Source organism: Xenopus laevis, chromosome 8L (genome assembly GCF_017654675.1).
Source record: "Xenopus laevis strain J_2021 chromosome 8L, Xenopus_laevis_v10.1, whole genome shotgun sequence".
Classification (NCBI taxonomy): domain Eukaryota; kingdom Metazoa; phylum Chordata; class Amphibia; order Anura; family Pipidae; genus Xenopus; species Xenopus laevis.
This window is the reverse complement of record NC_054385.1, coordinates 27,476,213-27,499,998: the sequence shown is the minus strand read 5'-3', so window position 1 is coordinate 27,499,998 and position 23,786 is coordinate 27,476,213. Positions and strand designations below refer to the sequence as shown.

Below are 23,786 nucleotides of genomic sequence, written 5' to 3'. Positions count from 1 at the left end.
CAGCAAAGACTGAGAAGGATTCATTATTTAAGAGTCAACATAGCATTTTAATTATAAGGGCGCTCAATCTGACCTTGGAATAAGTATTCTTAAATATAAGGGGGCAAGCGTATAGGGTAACAGTATCTAAAAAATAAAATGCACTGTGTGGAGACAATTATCTTTCTTAGGGTAATGGGACAGAGTGCATTTTGTCTGCTGCTGCCATCCAGTGGAAAACAGTGGCGGACAACCCTCTTAGCTTGTTACTGCTCATAATGTTCCTTAAAGCCCTGGATAGCGCACACAGGTAGGTGATAGACACACACAACATAAATGTGTTCCCTACTTTTCACTTCTATTTGAAATGTACATCTGCAATCACTATCTTTTTGTACTGACAAGGCATGGCCAGCAGAGCACATTATATATGAATATTAGTTATTCTTGAGTTCTGAGTAAAGTTCCCCTGGTATTTATAGTACTAAGTTGAAACTACCCCATTCCACCCCTGCTACATCCCGTTTCACTCTTGTCTCAATACTATACCATACTGTACTATTTCAAGTGCTATTAATATCTGAATTACTGCTCTACAATCTGTATGCAAATATTTCAAAAAGTGTTTTTTTCACTAGAATGCATATTATCTAACTGATGCTTTAAAAGCCAAGTTTGCCTGCAGTAAGATGTAACCAATTATATTTTATATATATGAAATAAACCTGTACCCCCCCATAGCAAAGCTCTATACAGAAGTTTACTTTGCTTTGTTCTCTTTCTATTGACACCTATTCTATTGGACGGCATATAATACTTAATTTTCAGGGCACTGTCATACAAACCTTGTGTGGCTCATTTAGAAACACTGGTTATTAAAGGAACAGTAACACCAAACAATTAAAGTGTTTAAAAGTAATTCAATTACAATGTACTGTTGCTTTGCACCGGTAAAGCTGGCATGTTTGCTTCAGAAACACTACTATACTTTATATAAATAGCCTGATTTGTAGCCATGAGGACAGCCAATCAAAGGAGAAAAGGCTCAGGTTACATTGCATATGAATTCTGTAGAATATAAATATTAGTGTTCTACAGAGCTTATCTGTATCCCTAGCTTACCTGTGCCTTTTAGCTCCCATTGCTACACAACTGTTTGTTTTTATAAACTATAGTCGTGGTTTCTGTTGTGTTTCTGTTACATGATATTTTCATTGCTTTAAAGCACTTTCATTTTTTTGTGTTACTATTCCCTCAAAGGGGTTGTTCATCTTTGAGTTAACTTTTAGTATTATATAGAAATTGATATTCTGAGACAAGTTGCAATTATTTTCATTTTTATTATATGAGGTTTTTGAGTTAATTCGGTTTTTATTCAGCAGTTCTCCCTTCTGCAATATGAGCAATCTGTCTGCTAGGGTCCAAATAACCCTAGCACCCATGTATTGATTTGAATAAGACACTGGAATGTGAATAGGAGCGGCCTGAATAGAAAGATGAGTAATAAAAAGTAGCAATAACAATACATTTGAGCCTTACAGAGCATTTGTTTTTAGATGGGGTCAGTGACCCCTCATTTGCAAGCTGGATACCATTAGAAGAAAAAAGGAAAATCATTAAAAAAAACTATAAAAAAAATAATAATGAACACAAACTGAAAAGTTGCTTAGACTTGGCCATTCTATAACAAACCACCCCTTTAATGGACTGTAAGACAGTAGGAGTCTTTTACAAACTCAAGTGCAGTGTGCAGTTGCTTCAGTTGTGTCTGATGCATCAAAATGCAACAGACGTGATTGTAAGTTGATGCAAATCAGGTCCAAGTAACATTTAGCATTTTCAGAGCATGTTCATGTTTATGTGCATTTAAATTATACCTATTTATAACCGAAATGTATAAACTTTACTCTTCTATCCTGACAGTATTTATTTTTCCTGCACATTGCCTAGCCTCATGATAATTAGACTCCACAACACATTGGCTGCCTTAGTGGAACAGCTGGATTGTGGAGCAGGCGGCACCACAATGGTGTTTCAGTGTATCCATGCCACATTCTGGAAACAATGGAGATGGTGACACTTTACACATCAAAGGTTACTTGTTAGTATTCTGCAGGAATGCAGACCCACAAGAAGATATCTGCTCAGACATCACTAAACTGTAGGACCCAGGCAGAACAGATGCATCTTATATAGGCAGTGCAGTGAAGTGGCAACACAACCAGCTGCATAGAGAAATAACTATATAAAATAGGGATGCACCAAATCCACTATTTGGCATTGAGCCAAATCTCCGAATCCTTCATGAAACATTCGGCTGATTACCGAATACTAATTTGCACATGCAAATTAGGGACAGGATGGGAAAAAGTGGGAAAAACATTTTTTACTTGTTTTGTGACAAAAAGTTACCTGATTTCCCTTCCAGCTTCTAATTTGCTTATGCAAATTAGGATTTGGATTACGGTTTGGCCAGGCACAAGAATTAGGCCGAAACCTGGCTGAATCCCAACTGAATCCTGGATTCGGTGCATCCCTAATATAAAAAGGAACAAATGAAAGCTCTCAGAGAAACCCCAGGTCCTGTCAGTGAACCCACCGCTCTGGCTTCTTTCTGCCCTGTCAGTGACACTGTATTATATTGAAGTGATCATGTATCCCCCTATAATACTCGAAAAGCATATCAGGAATAACATAGGAGTTCTTAAGAGTAAAATGCAAATTAGCATGTAATCTATTTCATCTTGTTTAGTTGGGAAAATGCTACAAAAAACAGAAGTGGCAACACTTTTTTTGTGTAGTGGTTGGATTTCTCTAACCAATTTACATAGAAAGATTTGTTTTTACTATATTTGTGCTATTCTTTGCTAAAGAAAATGCATTCAAATACAAAATGGAAAGGATTAGATCTCTAAATGGAGCAATTCCATAGATAGACTGAGGTCACTTTAAAGGTCAACAGACAGAGAACATGAATAGATACCTGTCCCCAGTTTGCACAAGCTTAAAAAGGTAGAAAAGGAAAGAATCATACCTGTGGTGATCGGGCAGTGAGCAGCAGCAGCAGCAGCTAAGGACAACAGGGAGAGGGCAAAAAAAGGATAAGAATAACAGAAAAGGGAGCTCATTAAAGTGCCAGTAACACAATAAAGTGAAATGTTTTTTATTTACAGCTTGAGTATGTTTCATTTCAATGAATACAAAATCCTTGGGGGTTACTGGAAATAAATAAATATGTATATATATATATATACCACTAAACCTGTGAAATTCTGAATAAAATGAAAATGAATAAAAAGTGGGCAGTGAGGCCCTATACTTTACATCAACATGGACTAGGGGTAGAGAGTTGTGTGTTTCAGTAATAGTAACTGTACAGGCAGCCATTACAGGCTATAAGTCAATACAGGCATGGGGCCTATTATCCAGAAAGCTCAGGATCTGGGGTTTCCCAGGTAACGGCTCTTTCTGTAATTTGGATCAACACAATTTGAGCCAACTAAATATATGCAGATCCATATTTATAAATGATCAGTGCTGATCGCCATGTCTTTCAAGGGGGATCCTGCCCAGTTTGCTTTATTGGTCTTCATCCAGGCAGCCCTTCTGAAAACCAGGCTGTCCGGGTCAAAACGGACGGGTTGCAACCCTGGATCCATTATCTAGAAACCCATTATCCAGAAAGCTCCGAATTATTAGGCCATCTTCCACAGAGTTTATTTTAATCAAATCACTCAAAAATTATTTACTTTTTCTCTGTAATAATAAAACAGTATCTTGTACCTGATCCCAATTAAGATATAATTAATCCTTATTGGAGGCAAAACAATCCTATTGTGTTTTATTCATGTTTAAATGATTTTTTTAGTGGGTTTAAAGTATGAAGATCCAAATTACAGAAATATCCCTTATCTGGAAAAGCCGGGGTCCCCAGCATTCTGGGTCCCTTACCTGTACACAGTGCCCCGTGTCTCAGTAATATGTCTTATTAAATGCCAGTACTTAAGGCTATCTGCAAACTGGCTTCCATTGAACTCAATTATTTTCAGAGTGCAGGATACAGCAATACACACAGGATGCTATAGGTTATGGTTAGCACAGGGTGGCTAAGACGGTTCACTGACTTTGGTTATAAGCAGCAGTGTAAATTACTACAAATGGTGAAACAGTGTCCTATAATGCTCACTTAATACAGGCATACAATATAAACAGCAAACACAAAGACTGTATAGAGGTCTTGTAAGAGCCTTATTAGACCCATGGGGGCTCATTTATCAACACAGGGCAAATTTGCTCATGGGCAGTTACCTATAGCAACCAATCGGTGATTAGCTTTTTAAAGCCAACTGCAAGTAGAACAATGAATGCAGCAATTTGATTGGTTGCCATGGGTAACTGCCCATGGGCAAATTTGCCCAGTGTTGATAAATGAGCCCCACTAAGCTGGCCATAGATGTTGAGATTTTTAAAAGATCCGCTCCTCATCGTGAGACCACGATTTTCTCGGAACGATCTTACGAATTGACCATCAACTAAAAAGACCAATTTGCCAGGAAAACAAAGGGGAGCTACCTGCTTGGCCCTGCAAACATAGATAGATTGCACTGGGACAGACAACGATTTTTTGACGTGGTCGATCAATTTCCTGACAGATGTCGGCCGAAAAATCGTAAGATGTACGATCCCACTAACCGCACGATAATTTCGAAGGATTGGTCGGGCTTCCCTAAAATCGGTCGTTCGGCAAAAAGAATCGTCGCGTCTATGGGGAGCTTAACTCAGCATGACTGACAATGTCATTAGAACATCCTTTTATTACAGTTTTTAAACAATAAGGTTGATGTATCTCATACTATTTTGTCTGCAAGGGTGGCATCTCTCTCCTGGTGTCTGTATCACCAAAATATTAGCTATATACATATCAAATACATAACAAAAGATGTCATTTGGGTCTGAACAGTGAACACACTATCCAGTGTGTTGTGCCATGTTTGAGTGATTTTGTTTTGTATTGAGAAGGTTAGTCACTTTTTTTTTTTGCTTTCATGGGGAAGTGTATTTACCCATATGAGTCTACTTTGTTCCTGTTAAAAAAAAACAACATAACCAGGATGTCATGATTTAAGCCTGTGATTCTAGTTATAGGATCGGAAACACAGGCTCAAAAAACGTAATGATCATTTATATGAAAGGTCCTGAACTCAAGTTGTTTACATTTACACCACTGTAACCCAGCGAACCCCTAATAGGATTTGAAAGAAGAGTGGGGGAGATAAATGTTAGCTGAAGCAAAGCAAACAACACCATTGAACTTTTAAAATACATAAATGATGAGAGTTATAATTCACAACAGCTGGAAGGCCAGAAGTTTCACATTCCTGTTCTAAAGGGGAGCAATATCCTCTTTAGCTACCTAATATGCCATAGTCCTGTTCTAAGTAGCTTCAACTCTCCTAAAGTTAATTGCCACCACCTGTTAAAATAGAATGAGACATAAAAGCCTCCATTGTTGCACAGCAGAGTCTCCAGGATTAGTGGAATATTATGGAAGGGAATTCGTGTTGCACGTATAAATGCCTTAATGTGCCAATGGTTAAATCAGTATAATTATGCTAAATGTATGATAATGATTTTTGTTTCCCTACCATAGGTTAGTGCTTAGGTTAAGGCTACACTGGGCTGATTCTGAGACTGCGGAGACAGGCAGGCCGACAATCAGCCCCTACTCTCGAATCAGAGATGTTCTGTGCCTGCTCACCCGAAATATAGTGCTGCTATTTGACCAGACTAGCCAGCAAATCAGCAGTTAGGCCCTCCCTTCTTGTATCCTCTCCACTGCCAAACTCCCCTTCTACCATTAGTCCAAGCCTTTTCCCTGCCCAGTCTGGCCATTTCCCTGACATTTTCCAGCCCTGTCCACTCAACCCAACTGTTTTCTCACCCCATACATAATGGCCCCACGCAAAGTGACATCATGGACCGCCCCCTGACATGAAGGCCAGTACAAGGTTAAAAAAAAGATGACAACCCTAACCCAGAACCACTGCGTTAGCACGGGTGCAGACAGATGGAGCAGATTTTGGCACTGAAATTTATACCCACACAAAATCTGCTCCATGTGCCTGCAACAGGGCTGACGCAGTGGTTCTGGGTGTAGGCACAGAAGAGCACTGATTTGAATGTAGAAGCTGATTCTTGGCTGGGTTTTATCCACAGACTGAAAGTCAGTCCAATGTGGCCTTAGCTTTAGTGTCATTTGTGTCTCTACAGTAACTATAGCTATGGGATCCATAATCTAGAAACCCATTATCCAGAAAGCTCCAAATTACAGGAAGGCCATCTCCCATAGACTCCATTTTAATCAAATTATTCAACATTTTTAAAAATGATTTCCTTTTTTTCTGTAATAATAAATCAGTACTGTGTACTTGATCCCAACTAAGATGTAATGAATCCTTATTGGAGGCAAAACAATGCTTTTGGGTTTATTTAATGTTTAAAATACGGAGATCCACTTTACAAAAAGGCCCCTCATCTGGAAACCCCAGGTCCAGAGTAGTCTGGATAACAGGTGCCATATGTGTATTGTTGTTTGTTTTATGCTTAGCTCCTCAATACAGTGATGCCAAGTATGTATGACTTGTGTAACCTATGCATACAATAATTTATGTGCTTTGTTTTGGAAGTTTGCCTTCCTACCGGACTGAACTTAAAGTCTGAACTAGAGATATAACAAAGTCACAATTCTCCTAAGTAGCAGATACTATTACAAACATGTTCAGCTTTGCCTTTGTATTTTTAAAAGGCTACTATAGGTATTGCAGCTGTGTCTTCTGCAATGGTATAGTTGGAAAACACATGGTTATTGAAAAAAATTACGAATTTATGGGACATTGCTGGGATACACTCGTGTCATAAGGTATATATATATATATATATATGTATCATTTAAGTCTGTACATGCATGTTAATGTTGTTCCTTTGGAGACGTAGATGCAACCTCTAGTAGTGCACTAACAAATAGCAAACCATCAGTCTGTAATCAGTCAGTGATCAGTAAGGTACAATTAAAAAAAAAGCAAAAAGATATTGCTATGGCTTGTGTGTTTGCTTCTCTTTATTAAATGAGCACTGCTGAAGATGGCATTACTAGGAAACAGCATGAGATCATGGCATTAAGCCAACAAAAATGATAAGTAAATCTATAGCTATAAATCCAGAATCGCTTATACCTCTTAACATGGGTTGAAATCACAAGTGATAATATAGAACGTCCCACAAAGAAAATCGTTTAAAAGAAATGCTATATGGTAAAATTGAAATCTTATGTGTATGTTCTGCTCCCTCCAGTGCTGGATATGAGCATTACATACAGGGCGACTACTGAACAATCATTACAATTGACGTATTGGTCTCCTCTTGGACACTGAGCATGTGAACTTGCTGTGACTGTATTTGTAACACAATGTGGTATCTAGGGTATATGCTAGCTATCAGCTGCACTGATCAGGTTCAGCCAAGGTGTTGTTATGTGGAAAAGTTAACCACTTCTGGCAATGAAATGGCAAAAAATGTACTGTCTACCTGCAAGATAGGGCAGGAGTTTACCTTTTTATCTACAGAAAGAGCTATAGGAACCTAAGGGTCTGTAAAATAAGAAGGTCAATGGATCTTTTGGCAGTAGTTTTGTAACTACTGCTGTATTAGGGCAAAGCGACAATGAAAAAGGACATGCCATCAGTACATCAGTTTTAGGGCACTTTGGCCTGATCTATTGTTAAAGAAATTTAAAAAGACAGACTGACTAGTCTCCACTTAAACCAAGCACAGTTGAAATTGTATCCCAGGGCTTTGTAACTGTTAGGCCTTATGGTACAATGACTGCTATGAACAGTGTCAGTATACAAGTACTATTGGCACCCATGGTTCTGGAAACAGTTCCCTGGGCAGTGCATAAATGTCTCCCATGAGTGGAAGTAAGAGTCCATACTGCTATTGTCCAGCCCAAGCAGATTAAGGGTTCAGGAGTGAGACATACCAGTTTCTTAGAACCAGGCCCAGTAGCCTAGCTCCACCCTACACAACGGCAGTCTACAAGGTACAGGCATACAGTTCCACATGGTAACTGCTGCTGGTGATTGTCAGAGACATAAGTAGAATTTACTAGGCAAAATCATTTTAGGCCCCTCTAAACTTTGGCAATAAGGCATTTTTTCTTTAACTACCTTTCAGCCAGTGCCTGCTTCCTCTATAGTTAGGCCCTGGTGCAGGTTCTTAAACAGCCAGCAAATGGACAGTGATACTCCATAGCCAGGCCCGGACTGGCAATCTGTAGGCTCAGGCAAATGTCAGAGGGCCTGCTGTTAGATGCCAAAGACAGACACTATTTACTGGGCTTATGGCGGGTTGTTTGGACCTCTGCGTACTGAAAATTCAGTCCAGACTGATTCTAAATTCTTTTTAGTTATGATGACCTAAGTTTGCCTTGATCTAATATTTCATAGCAACCAATAGAAAGTTTGCTGTTGATGTTCTAACTGCAGTAGATCAGTAAAAGGGAAATGCTTATTGGTTGCAATGGGTCAAGAACTGCTCACCCCAGTGGGGAGCGGCATACACCCCTGGATCCATCAGTACAGCTAATCTGGGGATGGGTTTATTTACATAAGCTGCCCACAGACCAGCAGGTGAGGTTTCCAAACATGAACATGAAATTATGAATTGCTAATACAAATTAAGTTTTTTTGTTTGGTAGATGGGGGCAATTTCCTGTCCAATTTCCTTAATGCTTCCTCCTGTCACAGGATATTTCTATAACAATGCTGTGTATGTATACAGTGACTGTGCCACTCTAGTTCTGCTTGGCTCCAACGTTCTCCCCCTGCTGATGTATTGCCATGGGGACAGTATGTGCTTATATTCCCATTATTTGTGTTCTCACAGTGCCACTACTATATTTAGTATGTACTGTTCACAGCAGCCCATTACTTGTTACTCATTGCACCAGATGGAGTGATACATTCAGTTACGCTGCAGGGATTACTTCATGTATATACCTAGTGACCCAGAGCTGTCTCTAAGGACACACAAAGAGAAGTTGGGGAGCGCACTAAGCCCTGGTTGATATAGCAGGTATAGTCCCTCACCCTTTGTTGAACTATAACCAAAGACCATGGGGGTCTTTATCTAAACACAGATAAAGTACTGCAAGTTGGAAACCCCTAGTTTAAATAAGTTATGGCCCAGGCCTCCACAAATTATGGTTTGTTCCCATTCCATCCTCACTAAAGATAACCTTGGATACATCAATATCTTGCACACTCAGTACTAGCAGAACTATTGTTACATGTGTGGACACTCACTAAAGTATTAAGAAAATACAACAAATGGCAGCTGACAGACCACAGGATACTCGGAGGTGTAGTTCACAAACATTGTGCTCACTGTGCATGTCTTTGGCATCCCTTTTTAAGCACTTTGCATTTATGACCCACTACTTTTGCAACCATTTATTTACAATCCAGAACAATCTAGAACAATCTAGAACCGGTTTCCCGCGTTGTGCTTGTTGGGTACATGCATTCCGGCCATCCAGGCAGTGCCGCTACCAACACATTTGCGAATTTACATGAAGTAGTTGCTTATTACAGACAAACAGTATACAAGACGGCCAATGGTACTCCTATAAGAGTTAAACTATAAATCCCAGCACCTCCTGAGAGCCAGATGGTTGTAGTTTAGCAATAATTGTAGTGCCCCCTTGCCCATGCCTGAAAGTTTAGCTTCTGCATGTTGGCAGCAGGCAGATTCACTCATTAATATTCTCCTTGCACTGAAAATAGCACTGACTGATACATATACATATTTGCACCTTTAGCTGTAACATTATTCAGCTAACTTTTCTATAAGACCATCTGTGCTTTGCAGTTGGACCCCAGAATTCCAGATTGCTATTGCTTAACAGACAAGGAGAGCACAGACGTAATGCTGGGTCTGCCATGAACATGCACACAGCACAATACTTTATTTTGTTTCATGGCACGTAGGCAGAATGGTATTGTCTTACATGAGGTATGAGGGAGACATAATGCATGCCATACAGTATTCCGGTTGCTATATCTGTCTGCAGAGGATACTTGCATGCCACCCATCTCCTTGACTAGTGCATTCCCAAGGGGGTAACATTGAATCCATTTAGCATTTCCCCACACACACTGGGGGTGTCAGGGTGAGGATGGAGCAAAATGGAGCCCTGTACCTGTTGCCGGCTGCATTCTGTGATGCTTCTTGCTTCTCTGTTTGTGCGGTGAGTTCCCCATCATTCTGCAGCAGGAGCTTGTCCTCCCTCTCTCTCTCTCTCTCTCTTTTTCTCTGTCTCTCTCCTTCCCTCCTTTCTGAGCTCCCTCGCTCCCCCTCCAGGTATTTACATCACCTCTGCCTGTCTGCAGGCTTCACCATTTCTCCCTCCCTTCCTCGCTTTCCGCTATCTTGCTCTTTCCTCACCCACTTATCTGTTCTTTATGGACCTATGTGTCACTCCCGTTTCTTGCTTTTCCTTCTATTTTTAGCCCCCCAGTAATCTTGCTTTCCTTCGCTCTCATTTTTGCCCCTCGCTTTCTTGTTGTGTCTCTTTATTTTAAAATCTTTTTCGTTCCTTTGCTCTCTTTTCTCTCCCCCTCTGCCTTCTTTCCTTACCTTCCCAATTCACCTATTTTCTATCCCTCCTCTATCTGTCTCTCACCCCTCCCTTATTCTGCCTGGTAATGCCTCTCTGCCAGTTCTGGCCTTGCTATGCTGAGAGCAGCCAGTCAGCATCAGCAGTGGTCCAGCCGCACTCCCCACCCCGTCTCTCTGGTCCCCTCTTATCTCTCTGCCTAATTCTGTTCACATCCGTCTCTTTGCTGACACCCCTCCTTGCATCAGTACTGCATCCAGCTCCCTCCCTCCTTCTCACTGCCTCTCAGCATCCCTGACTCCCACTCTGCCACCCCAGAAGCCAGATAGCTCTATGCATCCCCCATTCCCCTGTATCCATCCTGCCATCCCTTCTCCCCCCCTTTCATGTGCTTAGCTCCTCTCACATGCCATCTCCAGGTCTCCTTTGTCACCCTTTTGATTCCTTTCCATCCACCCTCTCTAATTTCCTTCTATGCCTGCCCCTTCTTTCACCTTCTCACTATACAGAGGTAGAAGACTTTGCGGCAGGGATGTGTCTCAGAGATGCTGATGTGAGCACAGTTGCAGAATGCAGGCGAGTCCCTGCCTCTTTATTCCTTTCTATACTCTCACCCTCATTCTCTCTATTTTTCCTCCCATGGGAGCTTCAAGCGTCCATCTCTTGTAGGCAGCAAAGTGACCTAATGGCAGTGACATTTCCAGCGGGTGATAGCGCGCCACAGCAAATCATACTAACGACAAGTGTCATGTTTAATTGACTGAAGGGACGGCTCCATACAGCAGAAGCCTAACACAAGGAAAGTGATAGCCAACGTGTTTAGTCCCCTATAGGTGCAAAGTGACACAATGACAGGCCGCAAATTAATTGCTGAATAAATCAGCCCCAAATGGGGTTAACCTTATAACTAGAATATAATTCTCTTACTGTAGAATTGAACCTTTATCTGGCTTCTGTATTGGCTGCACAATATATCTCAGTGCTCTTGCTGTATGGCTGCCACCTTTGGGTGTAGTGTGTTCTCAAATACCACTCTGTATTTGTAGCCAGGCTGACAAACACTGGCTAACATGGGGACACTTGGAGAAGATACCATGATACTTTCATATCTTTACTCTCATGTTTATGTTCAGTCCTTCTACCCCCTCCCATCACTGCTGTTGAGGTACAACTCAAAGGAGATGCTGGGAGCTAAAGTCAGCTTGAGGGGTGCCCATTATACAACCCTGTTGTTTAAAGATAGACCACTGGAATGTTTTTTAAAGTACAACCCATCCAGGGTTCCTTTGTGCCCATATGCACAATTAAGAGCAGGCAAGGTGGGCACACTTTTATAGATGCAAATGAGCCACATTGTCCAGGGTATCTTGGACAATGTATCTTGGAGGTATCTTGTCTAAAGACGGCGTCTCCTGAGGAGCAAAACTAGTGGACAGATTATTGGGAGGGGCTGGGGAAGACCTGGCAGTCTTGGTACACATGGGTACAGTACCAATGACAAAATTAGAGGAGGTGGTGAAGTCCTCAAGAACAATTTTAAAAAACTAGGTGTAAAGTTGAGGGCGAGGACTTCCAAGGTAATTTTCTCAGAGATTTTACCTGTGCCACGAGCAACGCTAAGAAGATAGTGAAAGTTTAGGGAGATTAATGCGTGGCTGAGAGATTGGTGTAGGGAGGAGGGTTTTGGGTTTTTGGAGAACTGGGCTGATTTCTCAGTCGGCTACAGGATCTTTGCTAGGGATGGGCTGCACCTCAATGATGATGGTGCAGCTGTTTTGGGGGAGAAAATGGCTAGACGGTTGGAGAAGATTTTAAACTAGGTGTGGGGGGTAGGGTTCAGTAAAAGATTCAGTGGAAGACAGGTTAGATGATAGTGGGCAAAGGAAGGGAAAATGGGGGAGGAGATATGGTTGGGGGTACTGTTAAGGATAGGGAGGACCACGTCATTTGTTCAATATGGTACCAGTATTAAATGTATGTTTGCAAATGCAAGGAGTCTGACTGGTAAAATGGGAGAGCTGGAGGTGCTGGAGTGAAAATATAATGTGATTGGTGTGGCCAAAACATGGCTGAATGAGTCGCATGACTGGGCAGTTAATATCAGCGGCTATACTTTGTTTCGGAGGGACAGAGGCAATAGAAAAGGAGGAGGGGTATGTCTGTTTGTTAGGCAGGATTTAAAAGCTTATATAAAGGAGGAGGTTATGTTAGAAAATGAGGGGCAGAAGTCTTATGGGTGGAGTTCTTCACCAATTGTAAAGAGTCCAGCAAATTAATTGTAGGAATATGCTATAGACCCCGTATGTAAGTGAGGAGGAGGCGAAGCTCCTGATGCAAATAGTGTGTATAAGAAACGGATCCGCACACACGCTGATTAATGCAGTCGGGGAATATCCCCTTTTATTCAGCCACCAAACATCAACGTTTCGGGGGGGAAACACCCACCCTTCACCCATGATGAAGGGTGGGTGTTTCCCCCCCGAAACGTTGATGTTTGGTGGCTGAATAAAAGGATAAATTCCCCAACTGCATTAATCAGCGTGTGTGCGGATCCGTTTCTTATACACATTGGTTGCTAAAGGACCCGGCTGGGTCAACGGAAGGAACGCACCACCAATTGCAGGATTGGTGAACTACAGGTGTGCGGTAGGAGAATTACATTGTAATCCTGATGCAAATAGAAAAGGCTGCTAGTTTGGGTAAAGTAATGATAATGGGGATTTTAATTACCTATGCTATAGACCCCAGATATAGACTATAGACTGGAGCAACAGTACTGCCAGATCAGTTAATGGGAACAAGTTTATAAACTTGTTGCATGACAATTTTATGGCACAAGTTGTTGAGGAGCCAACCAGAAAAAATGCTATTCTGGATTTAGTGATCTCAAATGACCCAGAACTAGTGATGGCGAATTTGTCCGGTTTCGATTCACCACAAATTTCGCGAACTTGCAAAAAATTTGCAAAATGTAGATTTTGACACCAGCGACAACTCGTCAGCGTCAAAATGGGCACCGGCGTCAAAGTTTTCTTTATTCGCCAGCAGCAAAATGTGAAAATTTGCTGCAAATTTGTGCCTGTCGAATAAATTCGCCCATCACTAGCCAGATATAATAGCAAATATGCAAGTCATTGAACCCCAGGGTAATATTGACCATAATGTTATATTATTTAATGTCTGGTGCAAAAAACAAAAATACACTGGGGCAACAAAAACTATACATTTCAGAAAAGCTAATTTTAGTGCCTTGAGGGCTGCCCTTCAGAGCATTGATTGGGGCATTAGGTTTTCAGCTAAAAACACAGAACAGAAATGGTTGTCATTTAAAATGATATTAAATCATTACTGTTCTCAATTTAAATGTAGCAGCTCTAAGAATCACCCACGTGGCTTAATATAGAAGTAAAGAAGTTAATAGGAAAGAAGGAAATAGGAAAGAAGAGAACAGCATTTAAAAACTACAAGTCTGTTGGGACAGAAGCTGCATTTAATTAATATAAACACTATAATAAATGTTGTAAATCAGCAATCCAGAAGGCAAGAAAGGAAATGAAGAGTGCATTGCGGCAGAGGCCAAGACTAACCCCAAAAAGGTTTTTAAATATATTAATAGTAGAAAGATGCAGGCTGAGAGTGTTGCTCCATTAAATAATTGTACCAGTATGACCAGTGGCGGAACTACCGGGGGAGCAGGGGGTGCGAGCGGGCCAGGGCCCGCACCCCCTCAGGGCCCCCCGGCAGTCCGTTCGCCGCTGAAAATGCGGCCAAATGTGGCTGTACGGAGGGGGCGGGGCCCAGCTGCACGTCACGCACCAGGGCCTGCCCCCCTCTAGGATCACTACTGAGAAAGACTGGCCAAATTGTGGATGTTCACGCTGGAGAAGAGGCGTTTAAGGGGTGATATGATAACTATGTATAAATAAATAAGGGTATCACATAATAATCTCTCTAATGCTTTATTTACCAGTAGGTCTTTCCAGCTGATACAAGGTCAACCATTCCGTTTAGAAGAAAAGAGGTTCCTAAATATTCGGAAGAGTCTTTTTACAGTGAGAGCTGTGAAGATGTGGAATTTTGTGGCTGATACATTAATTAGCTATAAGAAGGGGTTGGATGGTTTTTTAGCAAGTGAGGGAATACAGGGTTATGGAAGATAGCTCATAGTACAAGTTGATCCAGGGACTAGTCCGATTGCCAGTCAGGAAGGAATTTTTTCCCCCTCTGAGGCAAATTGGAGAGGCTTCAGATGGGTTTTTTTTGCCTTCCTCTGGATCAACTGGCAGTTAGGCAGGTTAAAAGGTTGAACTTGATGGACATGTGTCTTTTTTCCAACATAACTTATGAAAACTTATGAGATGCATGAAAATGACATACAGTAATTCTGTGTTTTCAGTTCCAATCATATTTAGTGGGATTAATTTTTTATGGCCCCTTAGCTAATTTAATGCAGTTGGAAACAAGCCTGCAGTGTGCATAAGGCCCTACAGTATGCTGTGTTTTCTCCATTGGATGCCGTACAGATAACAGAAAGAATTTTTTTTTCAGCGGTTAAGTTTAATGTTTAGTGTATTTGCAGAGGGTTTCAGAATTGAGCACAGGGCAATCTGTTGGGCTCATAGCACGAATTTGTTGTTGGTTTTAAAGGAGACATATATGATAAGCGAACCCCCTCCCTAATCTTGTAGGCAGTAATGAATAATATATGGTGCTGGCAGTGCCGGGCCACGCTGGGCAGGCGCCCTAGGCAGGCCCGGCAGTCGCGGAGCCTGTTTTGCATGCGCGAATTTGCGCTCACGTGCGCAAATTTGCGCTCACGTGCGCATGCGTGAATTGAAGAAGAAATGCAGAGAGTCTGGCAGAAAAGGGAACCGGACTTGGGGTAGGCGACAGAGGAGGTACGTGCCTGGCGCCTTCCCAGCTTTGCGCCCTAGGCACATGCCTACTCTGCCTACCCCTAGTTCCGGCCCTGGGTGCTGGTGCTGGTTTCACTTTGGACTAAAAGTTAATATTATCTTTAAGAAAGGCCCCTTTATTGGAACTCCCTATAGATCTGATCCCTGTTTCAAATGAGGGGGGGGAGCATGTCTTAAAGGACCAGTAACGTCAATTTAAAAAAAAAAAAAATTTGTTTGTATAGAACGAAAAAAAAACACCAAGCCATATGTAACTTTAAAATTATAAAAAAAACACCAAACCATATGTAACTTTATTAAAAAACAACTTACCAAAACTCCACTTGCGCTCCTCTTCAGAAAAGCCGACAGGGCAACGATCCATTGTGCGGCGATCGATTTCTCCTCCCTATCTATCTTCTATAGAAGGCAGGGAGGAGAAATCGAGCGCCACACGATGGATCGTTGCCCTGTTGCCTTTTCTAAAGAGGAATGCAAGTGGAGTTTGGTAAGTTATTTTTTAATAAAGATTTTATTATGGTGTTTTTTTTTTGTTCTACACAAACGTTTTTTGTTTTAAACAAAATTTGACGTTACTTTAACACAGTAGGAGGGGTATAACCAATCACAGCCCTGTAGTCACACAAGCAAAGACAGGCTTCAGTTCCCTATCAGGTTAGCCTAGCTGCTGATTGGTTCTTATCCTACAGTGCAGTGTGCTGAGTGCTGCCTGCACCCCTGCACAGCCTGGGAAAGGGGGCAGCAGGAAGTAGAAATTATGGCGGGATTAGTATGGTTTTACAGAAATATTCAATAAATCAGCCTGAAACACAACTTTTTAAGCATTTCCTACTATATTTAAAATGGTATAATGCACTGGCACTTTAATGGGGCAGATTTCAGACAGAAAACACACAATTGCGTAAAAAAATAAAGCAGGTAGGGCTTAGGAAAGATAACTTGAGTGGCTTGCAACGGGGATTGTTTTGTGTAGCTTTGGCCATGGCCAGAATGGAATGCTTTGATATTAGAAGAATGGTGTTTCATCTAAAATATTGCAACAGCTTACTGCTTCTAATAGCAAAGTTTGGCTTCCTCTGGAACTGGTCCAGTTGGTATTTCCCACTGGTGGCAAAAAAGTAATATAACAGCTTATATACTGATGTACATAACTGTAATCTGTTTTATCATATGTTTGCTTATGCAGTGTATTGACTTTTTTAGTCAACAGTATTGTTATATTGCCACATGTCTAATTGTTTATGTTAAAATGAATTAATAAAATTAATATTAATTAAAAACAATTAAAAAAGTTTTGAGTGTTATGGCCAAGGTGATTGTACGGAGCAAGAGTATTAGCAGGTTAGTATATGTGAAACCTATGGCACTGCCAGCGAGATCCAGGGGAGAAATTTTGCAATGTGGTCCTTTATATAACAGATAGTAGGGGTACCCTCTGCATTCAACTTTTCTACACCACTATTTACAAGGCGAAGGGAGACAGTTGAAGTTTGCTCTACTTTGTGAGTGACAGTATATGAGGCTAGAAAGAGAGAAAAGAGAGAGAACTAAAGAGTAAGACTAAAAAGGCCACCATTGCTGGAAGGCTCTTTTTTTTTGGTCGAAGGAGTGCTACAGTAAATTTTCCGTTTATTGCAAAAGTGCATTCATTGTGCTCATAGCTTTATAAACAAGGCCCTTAATATTAGGGATGTCCATAATTAAACCACCAGATCTTGTTGCATGGTGCCTGGAGTAACTGGGAGTTGTAATTATGACCACCTAGCTGGAATTTCTGGTTTATCTAGAAAAGCAGACAGGCATTTAACCAAGATCTTACCCAAACTGCTATTCAGATTGAGCCTCACCCTGCCCCACACATGCTACTTCTCCAAACTCCCTGACAGTTTGGGAACCACTGCCCTAAATGTTACCTGTAGTTGCATATCTTCTCATCAAGATCATGTTAAGTTTACAAAATGTTCAAGTGAGTGTTTACTAAAGACTGGCATGCGGTGGGAAGTTGGGGGAGGATGGAGCTGCAAGATAGATGTTAGGTTCATGAGTCATAATGCGTGACAGCTCAAAGGTCTTTCACCACAATGTGTTTTCGTTAGATTTATGGCCAATGAATAAGACAGAATTTCCCTATCATGTTCATACATATCAGATCTGTGTCTAATGTACCTGAATCATCACTGTGGGCTTCCATCTGTGGTAGTAACGGTGCTTGATGCAGCCTGCTGCAGTGCCTATATTAAGTTGGCTAGCTAACTGTAGATTTAACAATTGAAAAGTTTGTTTGTCTCCTAGGGACCTCATAGATATGGATTCAGCAATCAGCATAATGTGTATGTAGAAGACAATTCAATAAATAGGTGTCAAGGGAATATAAATCAGTGCTGCAAGAAGCATCATAGATTATTTATTTATTTACAGAGTTTTTGTAGTTTTGGCAACACTTGGTCCTTGCTTTTTAATTTTTTTCTTAATACATAGGGGGGTCATTACTATACTGATAGTGTTTCCTTTATGATGCACTATTCTTGTTTCACATCAATGGTTATTGCCAAACCATCAGAATTTTAGGGGCAGATTTATCAAAAAACAAAATTGGGAATTCTGCACAGATTTTGTAACATAACACATTTACTTGCTTGTTATAATAACAATGATACAATTATTGCTTTTAGGCAGTAAAGTCTGGGGGGGTTATTTACTAAACTTCGGTCGGGCTTTTTGGGGAAAAACTCAAATTTTTCATGGTATTTTTTAAAAACTCATATTTTTCGATATCTATTAAAACCTGATGCAGCAAAAAGCCAGAATCTGAAAATTCGCTATCTCAGACCTGCCAAGGTTGTCTGTAAGTCAATGGCAGAGGTTCCTATCCTATGGTCCGCGCTGGCATTAGCCTGAAAATTTAACCATTTCTGACTTTTTGGGCAAAAGTCCGAAAATTTCGGGCTTTTGGGATTTTAACGGAACCTTTTATATTGAACTTTCTAAATAATATATACGGTAAAATCGGTATGGGAGTTTGGTCATGGTTTTTTTATTTAAAAAATGAGATAAATTCAGATTTTAGTAAACAACCCTCCCTATGTGCACAGAGAATCCTACTTCTCTACATTTATACACATACATGGAAAAGGTGTTCAAGTGGTCCCTAAAGAGTTTGCACCTCTGTACAAAGACCAACTTTTCATTCTGTTTTTATAAACCTATGTTGAGTTTACAGTGACTTCCCATCCTTATCTTATACTTTGTAGGGTAAATTGGGCAACTGCTCTGGATTTAATACCATGGCTTATAGTGACATAGTATATTAGTTTATCAGTTTCCAAAACTACCACCACTGATCCAGTAGAACAAATACAAACTGCCAAGCAGGCCCACTTCCAGGGTATCTCAACACCTTCTTTTGACCCAAAAATGAAAATTAGATTACTCCCTGACTCAATTACTAGTGATATATGTCCTTTTCCGATCCAGTTATGAAACCTACCAATAAATCACTCCCATAGCTTCTATCATTTCATCTTGTACCTGTTTCTTATATGACTTTTCACAGTTGTTTTCAACAATCAATTAAAGCAAATACTTAGGAATAAGCCATCTGATACTGTGAAAAATAGGAGTTGTTTCGCCCCTTTCTTGATTCTCAACTTAAATGTAGGTTCCACTTATATAAATACTGTGGAGAGCTACCTGCACAAGGATTCAGACTTTACTGTAAAAAACTGTAAATGGAAAATAAACCCTATTCACAAAAACAATATATTTTCCTTCCAACATTTTATTTAAAACTTTTCCCAGCATGTGTTTAGTAATTTCAACTTTGCAATTAATATCATTATTTGCTGTGTGTAAAGTACCACGCAGTTCGAATAATTACCGAAAGATGTGAAGTTAGGATGAAAAGTGAAATAATTTACTTGATTACAGTTAAATGAGAAAGAGTAAACCATAAAAACGAAATACTAATTCTCACCGATTTATATTCTTCTTGTCTATTACAGTAACAATGCAGATAGGCTTTTATTCATCTACAGCATTCTCTTTAATGCTAATTCCTTTAATGCAGGGACCTCAAGCCAAAGACTTGTCTTGCCATTTGTTTCCTACCTCTCTACATCTATGATCTGATTAATATTGAGGTTTGCTCTGGGGTTTGTTAGCATTTGAAAATTGTTGTTAGAAGCCTTTAAGGTTATTATTATTATTATTATTATTACCATTATTAATATGTATTTTTAGAGTGCCAACCTATTCCGCCTCACTGTAAATAAATGGGTTTATACAAAGAACATACAGAATTACATACATAGCGGCAAAAAAAAGCAAAAAGGGCCCTGTCCAAAAGAGCTTACAATCTAAAAATATGAAGCGCTGCAATCATTCCATAAGTAAGCAGGTATAGGGAAAGCGCTGCCTTTGCTCAGGGACAAGTAAGAATTTGTGTTTCATTAGACTTACTAAGAAGATTGACCCAAGTATTATATGGCAGGCTTTGTTGGTGTTTAAAATAGATGTTCCTTTGTGGCAATTGACTGTTTTTATTAATCTATATGCTCCCTGCTTAGAGTTACCACTTTTTTGGAAAAAAAATACTGGCCTTCCTATATTTTTTTCTTTTGATCCCGCTTAAACCCCTTAACAGACTGCACATGAATTGAGTACAGTTGGTGCCCAGCTAAGAATGGTTGCAGGACAAGAAATAGCTGCTACAATTTAGGGCACTCCAATGACAGGGGATTGATTGCCCTCTGTCCCACATCTCCTGGGTTCCTGGTTTCAAAGACAAGATTAACCATTAAAGAGGCACAGCTAAAAGAATAATTCATGGGGAGGATTCTAGAAATATCCTTTACATTATAAGTAGTTCCACCTTTACATTTTGTATCATTTGTTGTGTTTTGCATATAATGTATATGCACAATGTATCCACCCATTTATTGTATTAAAATGGGGATATGATTAAAGGGTCAGTTCAAGCTGGGGTCCTCCAACTGTAAAACTGTTTTCCAAGATCTCTACAAAATGATGAGAAGTTTAAATATAGATTTTAGAACTTTTGGCCTATAAAAAGTTTATTTTTCTAGCATTTATGTATTACTTAAGGTTGGAATTTCCAACAGCAGGTCTGGGACCTGGACATGATCCTCTGGTAGATTTTTTTTTATGGTCTGCAGCCTGCCAAATACCCCATAAAACTCCTTCATATGGTATTATTGCAATACAGTCCATCCCTGAACCAGGATAATTGGCTTCAATACATAAAACAGCACTGAGTTAAGGGAATATCAAGCACACTGACATAAGTTGTAAATTAACAGACCACAGTGTTCTGGTACATGCTCACAGAGCTTAAAAACACAACGGATTGTCCTGGTTTGTTTAGTCACTTAACAGATTTAATAGATTTGTGTCTGGTTCTTATAAGGCAGAAACGTGCACAAATATGAATTGGGCAGTTGGGCAGTTCTGACACATATGAGATTCTGTTTATAAATATTTACTGCTAGAAAGCCGTCTTATCATAACACAGATATAGGATCTGTTATCTGAAAACTTGTTATCCAGAAATTTCCGAATTACAGGAAGGCCATCTCCTACAGACTACATTTTAATCAAGGCCTTAAAAAACATTGTTCTATTTAACAATGAAACAGTACCTTGTACAGGAATGGGATCCGTTATCCGGAAACCCATTATCCAGAAAACACTCTTCTAAATGAATAATTTAAAAACATATTTCATTTTCCTCTGTAATAAAAAAACAGTACCGGCCCAACCCGGTCAGGCGCCCTAGGCAACCTGGCGGGCCATGGCGCTGGCTCAGTGCGTGCGAAACTGCGCATGCTCAAAGCTTCGCTCCAGTGCACATGCGCCAAACGACGGGCGCGCATGCGCAGAAGCGCATTTACGTGAAAGCTACAAGCGGCAGTCTGGGAGAGACAGGACCGGACACGGGGTAGGCGAGCAGATACGTGCTTGGCGCCCCCCCCCCAGCTTTGCGCCCTAGGCACGTGCCTACTCTGCCTACCCCTAGTTCAGGCCCTGACAGTACCTTGTCCAGGTATGGAACCTGTTATTAAGAATGCTCGGGACCTGGGGTTTTCCTAATAATGGATCTTTCCGTTAATTGGATCTACATAGTTGGATTCCGGATAACGGATCCTATACCTGTACTTGATCCCAACTAAGATATAATTAATCCTTACTGGAGGAAAAACAATCATATTGGGTTTATTTAATGTTTAAATGATTTTTTAGCAGACTTAAGACCACTTATACGGAAAACCCCTGGCCCCAAGCATTTTGGAAAACAGATCCAATACCTGTACTTAATCCAAACTATGATATAATTAATCCTTATTGGAAGCAAAACAGTTCTATTGCGTTTATTTCATTTCAAGACCCAAATTATGGAAAGATCAATTATCCGGATTTTAAACTTGTCACAGGGGGTCACCATCTTGGAAAGTGTCTGTGACACTCACATGCTCAGTGGTCTCTGAGCAGCTGTTGAGAAGCTGAGCTTAGGGATCATTGCAAAATATCAAGCAGAAAATGAGGCTGGCCTTTAATAAAAGCTGATGCTACAAGGTTGATTATTAAATTCTCATGCTAGTCACACTGATTTCTGTGCTGCCATGTATTATTTATCTGTAATAATTATTAATCAGCCTGCATTGTGACATTTATATTCTATGTGTACTGTATATTTTGAGTCGGTCCCTAAGTGACAGCAGCACAGAGGATGTGCAGATCAGCAAAAAAGAAGATGGGGAGCTACCAGGGCATCTTCAGAGACACAGATCTTCCCTACTAAAGGGCTGTGGTTGCTTTGAGCTGGTACAGAAGCCCAAAATATAATGTACAACATTTCTAGACTGCTTCTTTAGTTAGGCTTTAGTTAAGCTCTCCTCCAATTGTAAATTGTCTCAGAATATCACTCCCTATATCATATTAAAAGTTAACTCAAAAGTGAACAACCCCTTTTAGGGAAGCCATCTGGAAATTTCTGGTGTGGACGTGAGTTTATTGTTAGGATTTACTGTCATATGTTCATATGTTTAATGTAAGAAAGCACAATTATGTACAGATGTGGGTCTTCAGGTTACATATTGCTTTTTCAGCACTTAAATGCATCTGCTAATGCAGTGATCCCCAACCAGTGGCTCATGAGCAACATGTTTATATAAATGGCCTGTAGATGTCACTGTGCTCAAGACATACTTCCTGGACAGCTTAAAAGTGAAAGTGAAAGTTACTGTTGTGTAATGCCTGCAAGACTCTGCTATTATTATACTCTACTCATCCTCAGCTACCCAAACCATAACAGTTGACCAACCCCTTTGGATGTTGCTCCCAATGGCCTCAAAGCAGGTGCTTATTTTTTCATTTCTGGCTTGGAGACAAGGTGTACTGCCAAACAGCGTCTCCTGTAGGCTGTCAGTCCACATAGGGGCTACAAAATAGCCAACAGCCTTTATTTGGCATCTCATGCTTGTGTTGCTTCCCATCTCTTTTCACAATTGAATGCGGCTCATGGGTAAAAAAGGTTGGGGACCCCTGTGGTAATGCAAATGCTATCTGCTCAGAAGTAATAGGGGGGCAGATATCTACCTGGTATTTAGGATATAATGATCGCTGAGCCTGTACCAGAAAGATGCAATGTGAGCTATTCTTCTGTTTCATTATGCCCTGTCCTTTAGGGAGCTATCCGTCATGCATTTATTTTATTTTATTCTCTTGTACCCGATGTTCAAGATTGAATGCCTTAAGATGCAGAACTGAGACAAAGAGCACGGGAGCTTGGATTATACAGTACATTTCCCATTTAAACCCTATTTTCCATTCTGACCAGAGAAAGAGCAGATTCAAATAATTTTAAATATATACACCCTTGAAATATATCTGTATAAAGTAAATACTTGCTAAATGAAAGCTACGTCCAGTCTTGATAACCCTGTCAAGGTAGGGAAGGCATGATTGCTGAGGTTATACACAGTGAAAGGAGAGTGGCAGGGAATCATTTGCTCCCATTGCGTGCCATGGTTTAGACTGAAGTGCTGTTCCGGTGGTGGCACCATGCAGTGAGGATGACCTGGTTTAAACTGAGGATAAAGCCACCAATATGGAGAACTGTACAGCTGCTGAGTCCATGCTGGTATAAATATGGGTTAGGATTAGCAGCATCTGCTGGTTTAGGACCGACAAACATTTAT

At 40.5% G+C, this 23,786-nt stretch overlaps 1 protein-coding gene across 3 annotated transcripts in view; it reads right to left on the bottom strand.

The window, feature by feature from the left end:
* The window catches only part of nhsl2.L (NHS like 2 L homeolog), a 109,898-nt gene that overhangs the window by 65,612 nt on the left and 20,500 nt on the right, over positions 1-23,786 (bottom strand). Inside the window, exons 1-2 of one of the 3 annotated variants that reach the window (XM_041572571.1) lie at positions 10,238-11,007; positions 3,014-3,049 (exon numbers count right to left, since the gene is read on the bottom strand). The exons of 1 other annotated variant lie outside the window; for it this stretch is intronic. In XM_041572571.1, coding sequence (XP_041428505.1) covers positions 3,014-3,049; positions 10,238-10,301 — 100 coding nt within the window. In that variant the 5' untranslated portion in view covers positions 10,302-11,007. Of the gene's footprint in view, positions 1-3,013; positions 3,050-10,237; positions 11,008-23,786 lie in introns of those variants that run through there. One more of the 3 variants, XM_041572572.1, reaches the window with a different exon arrangement.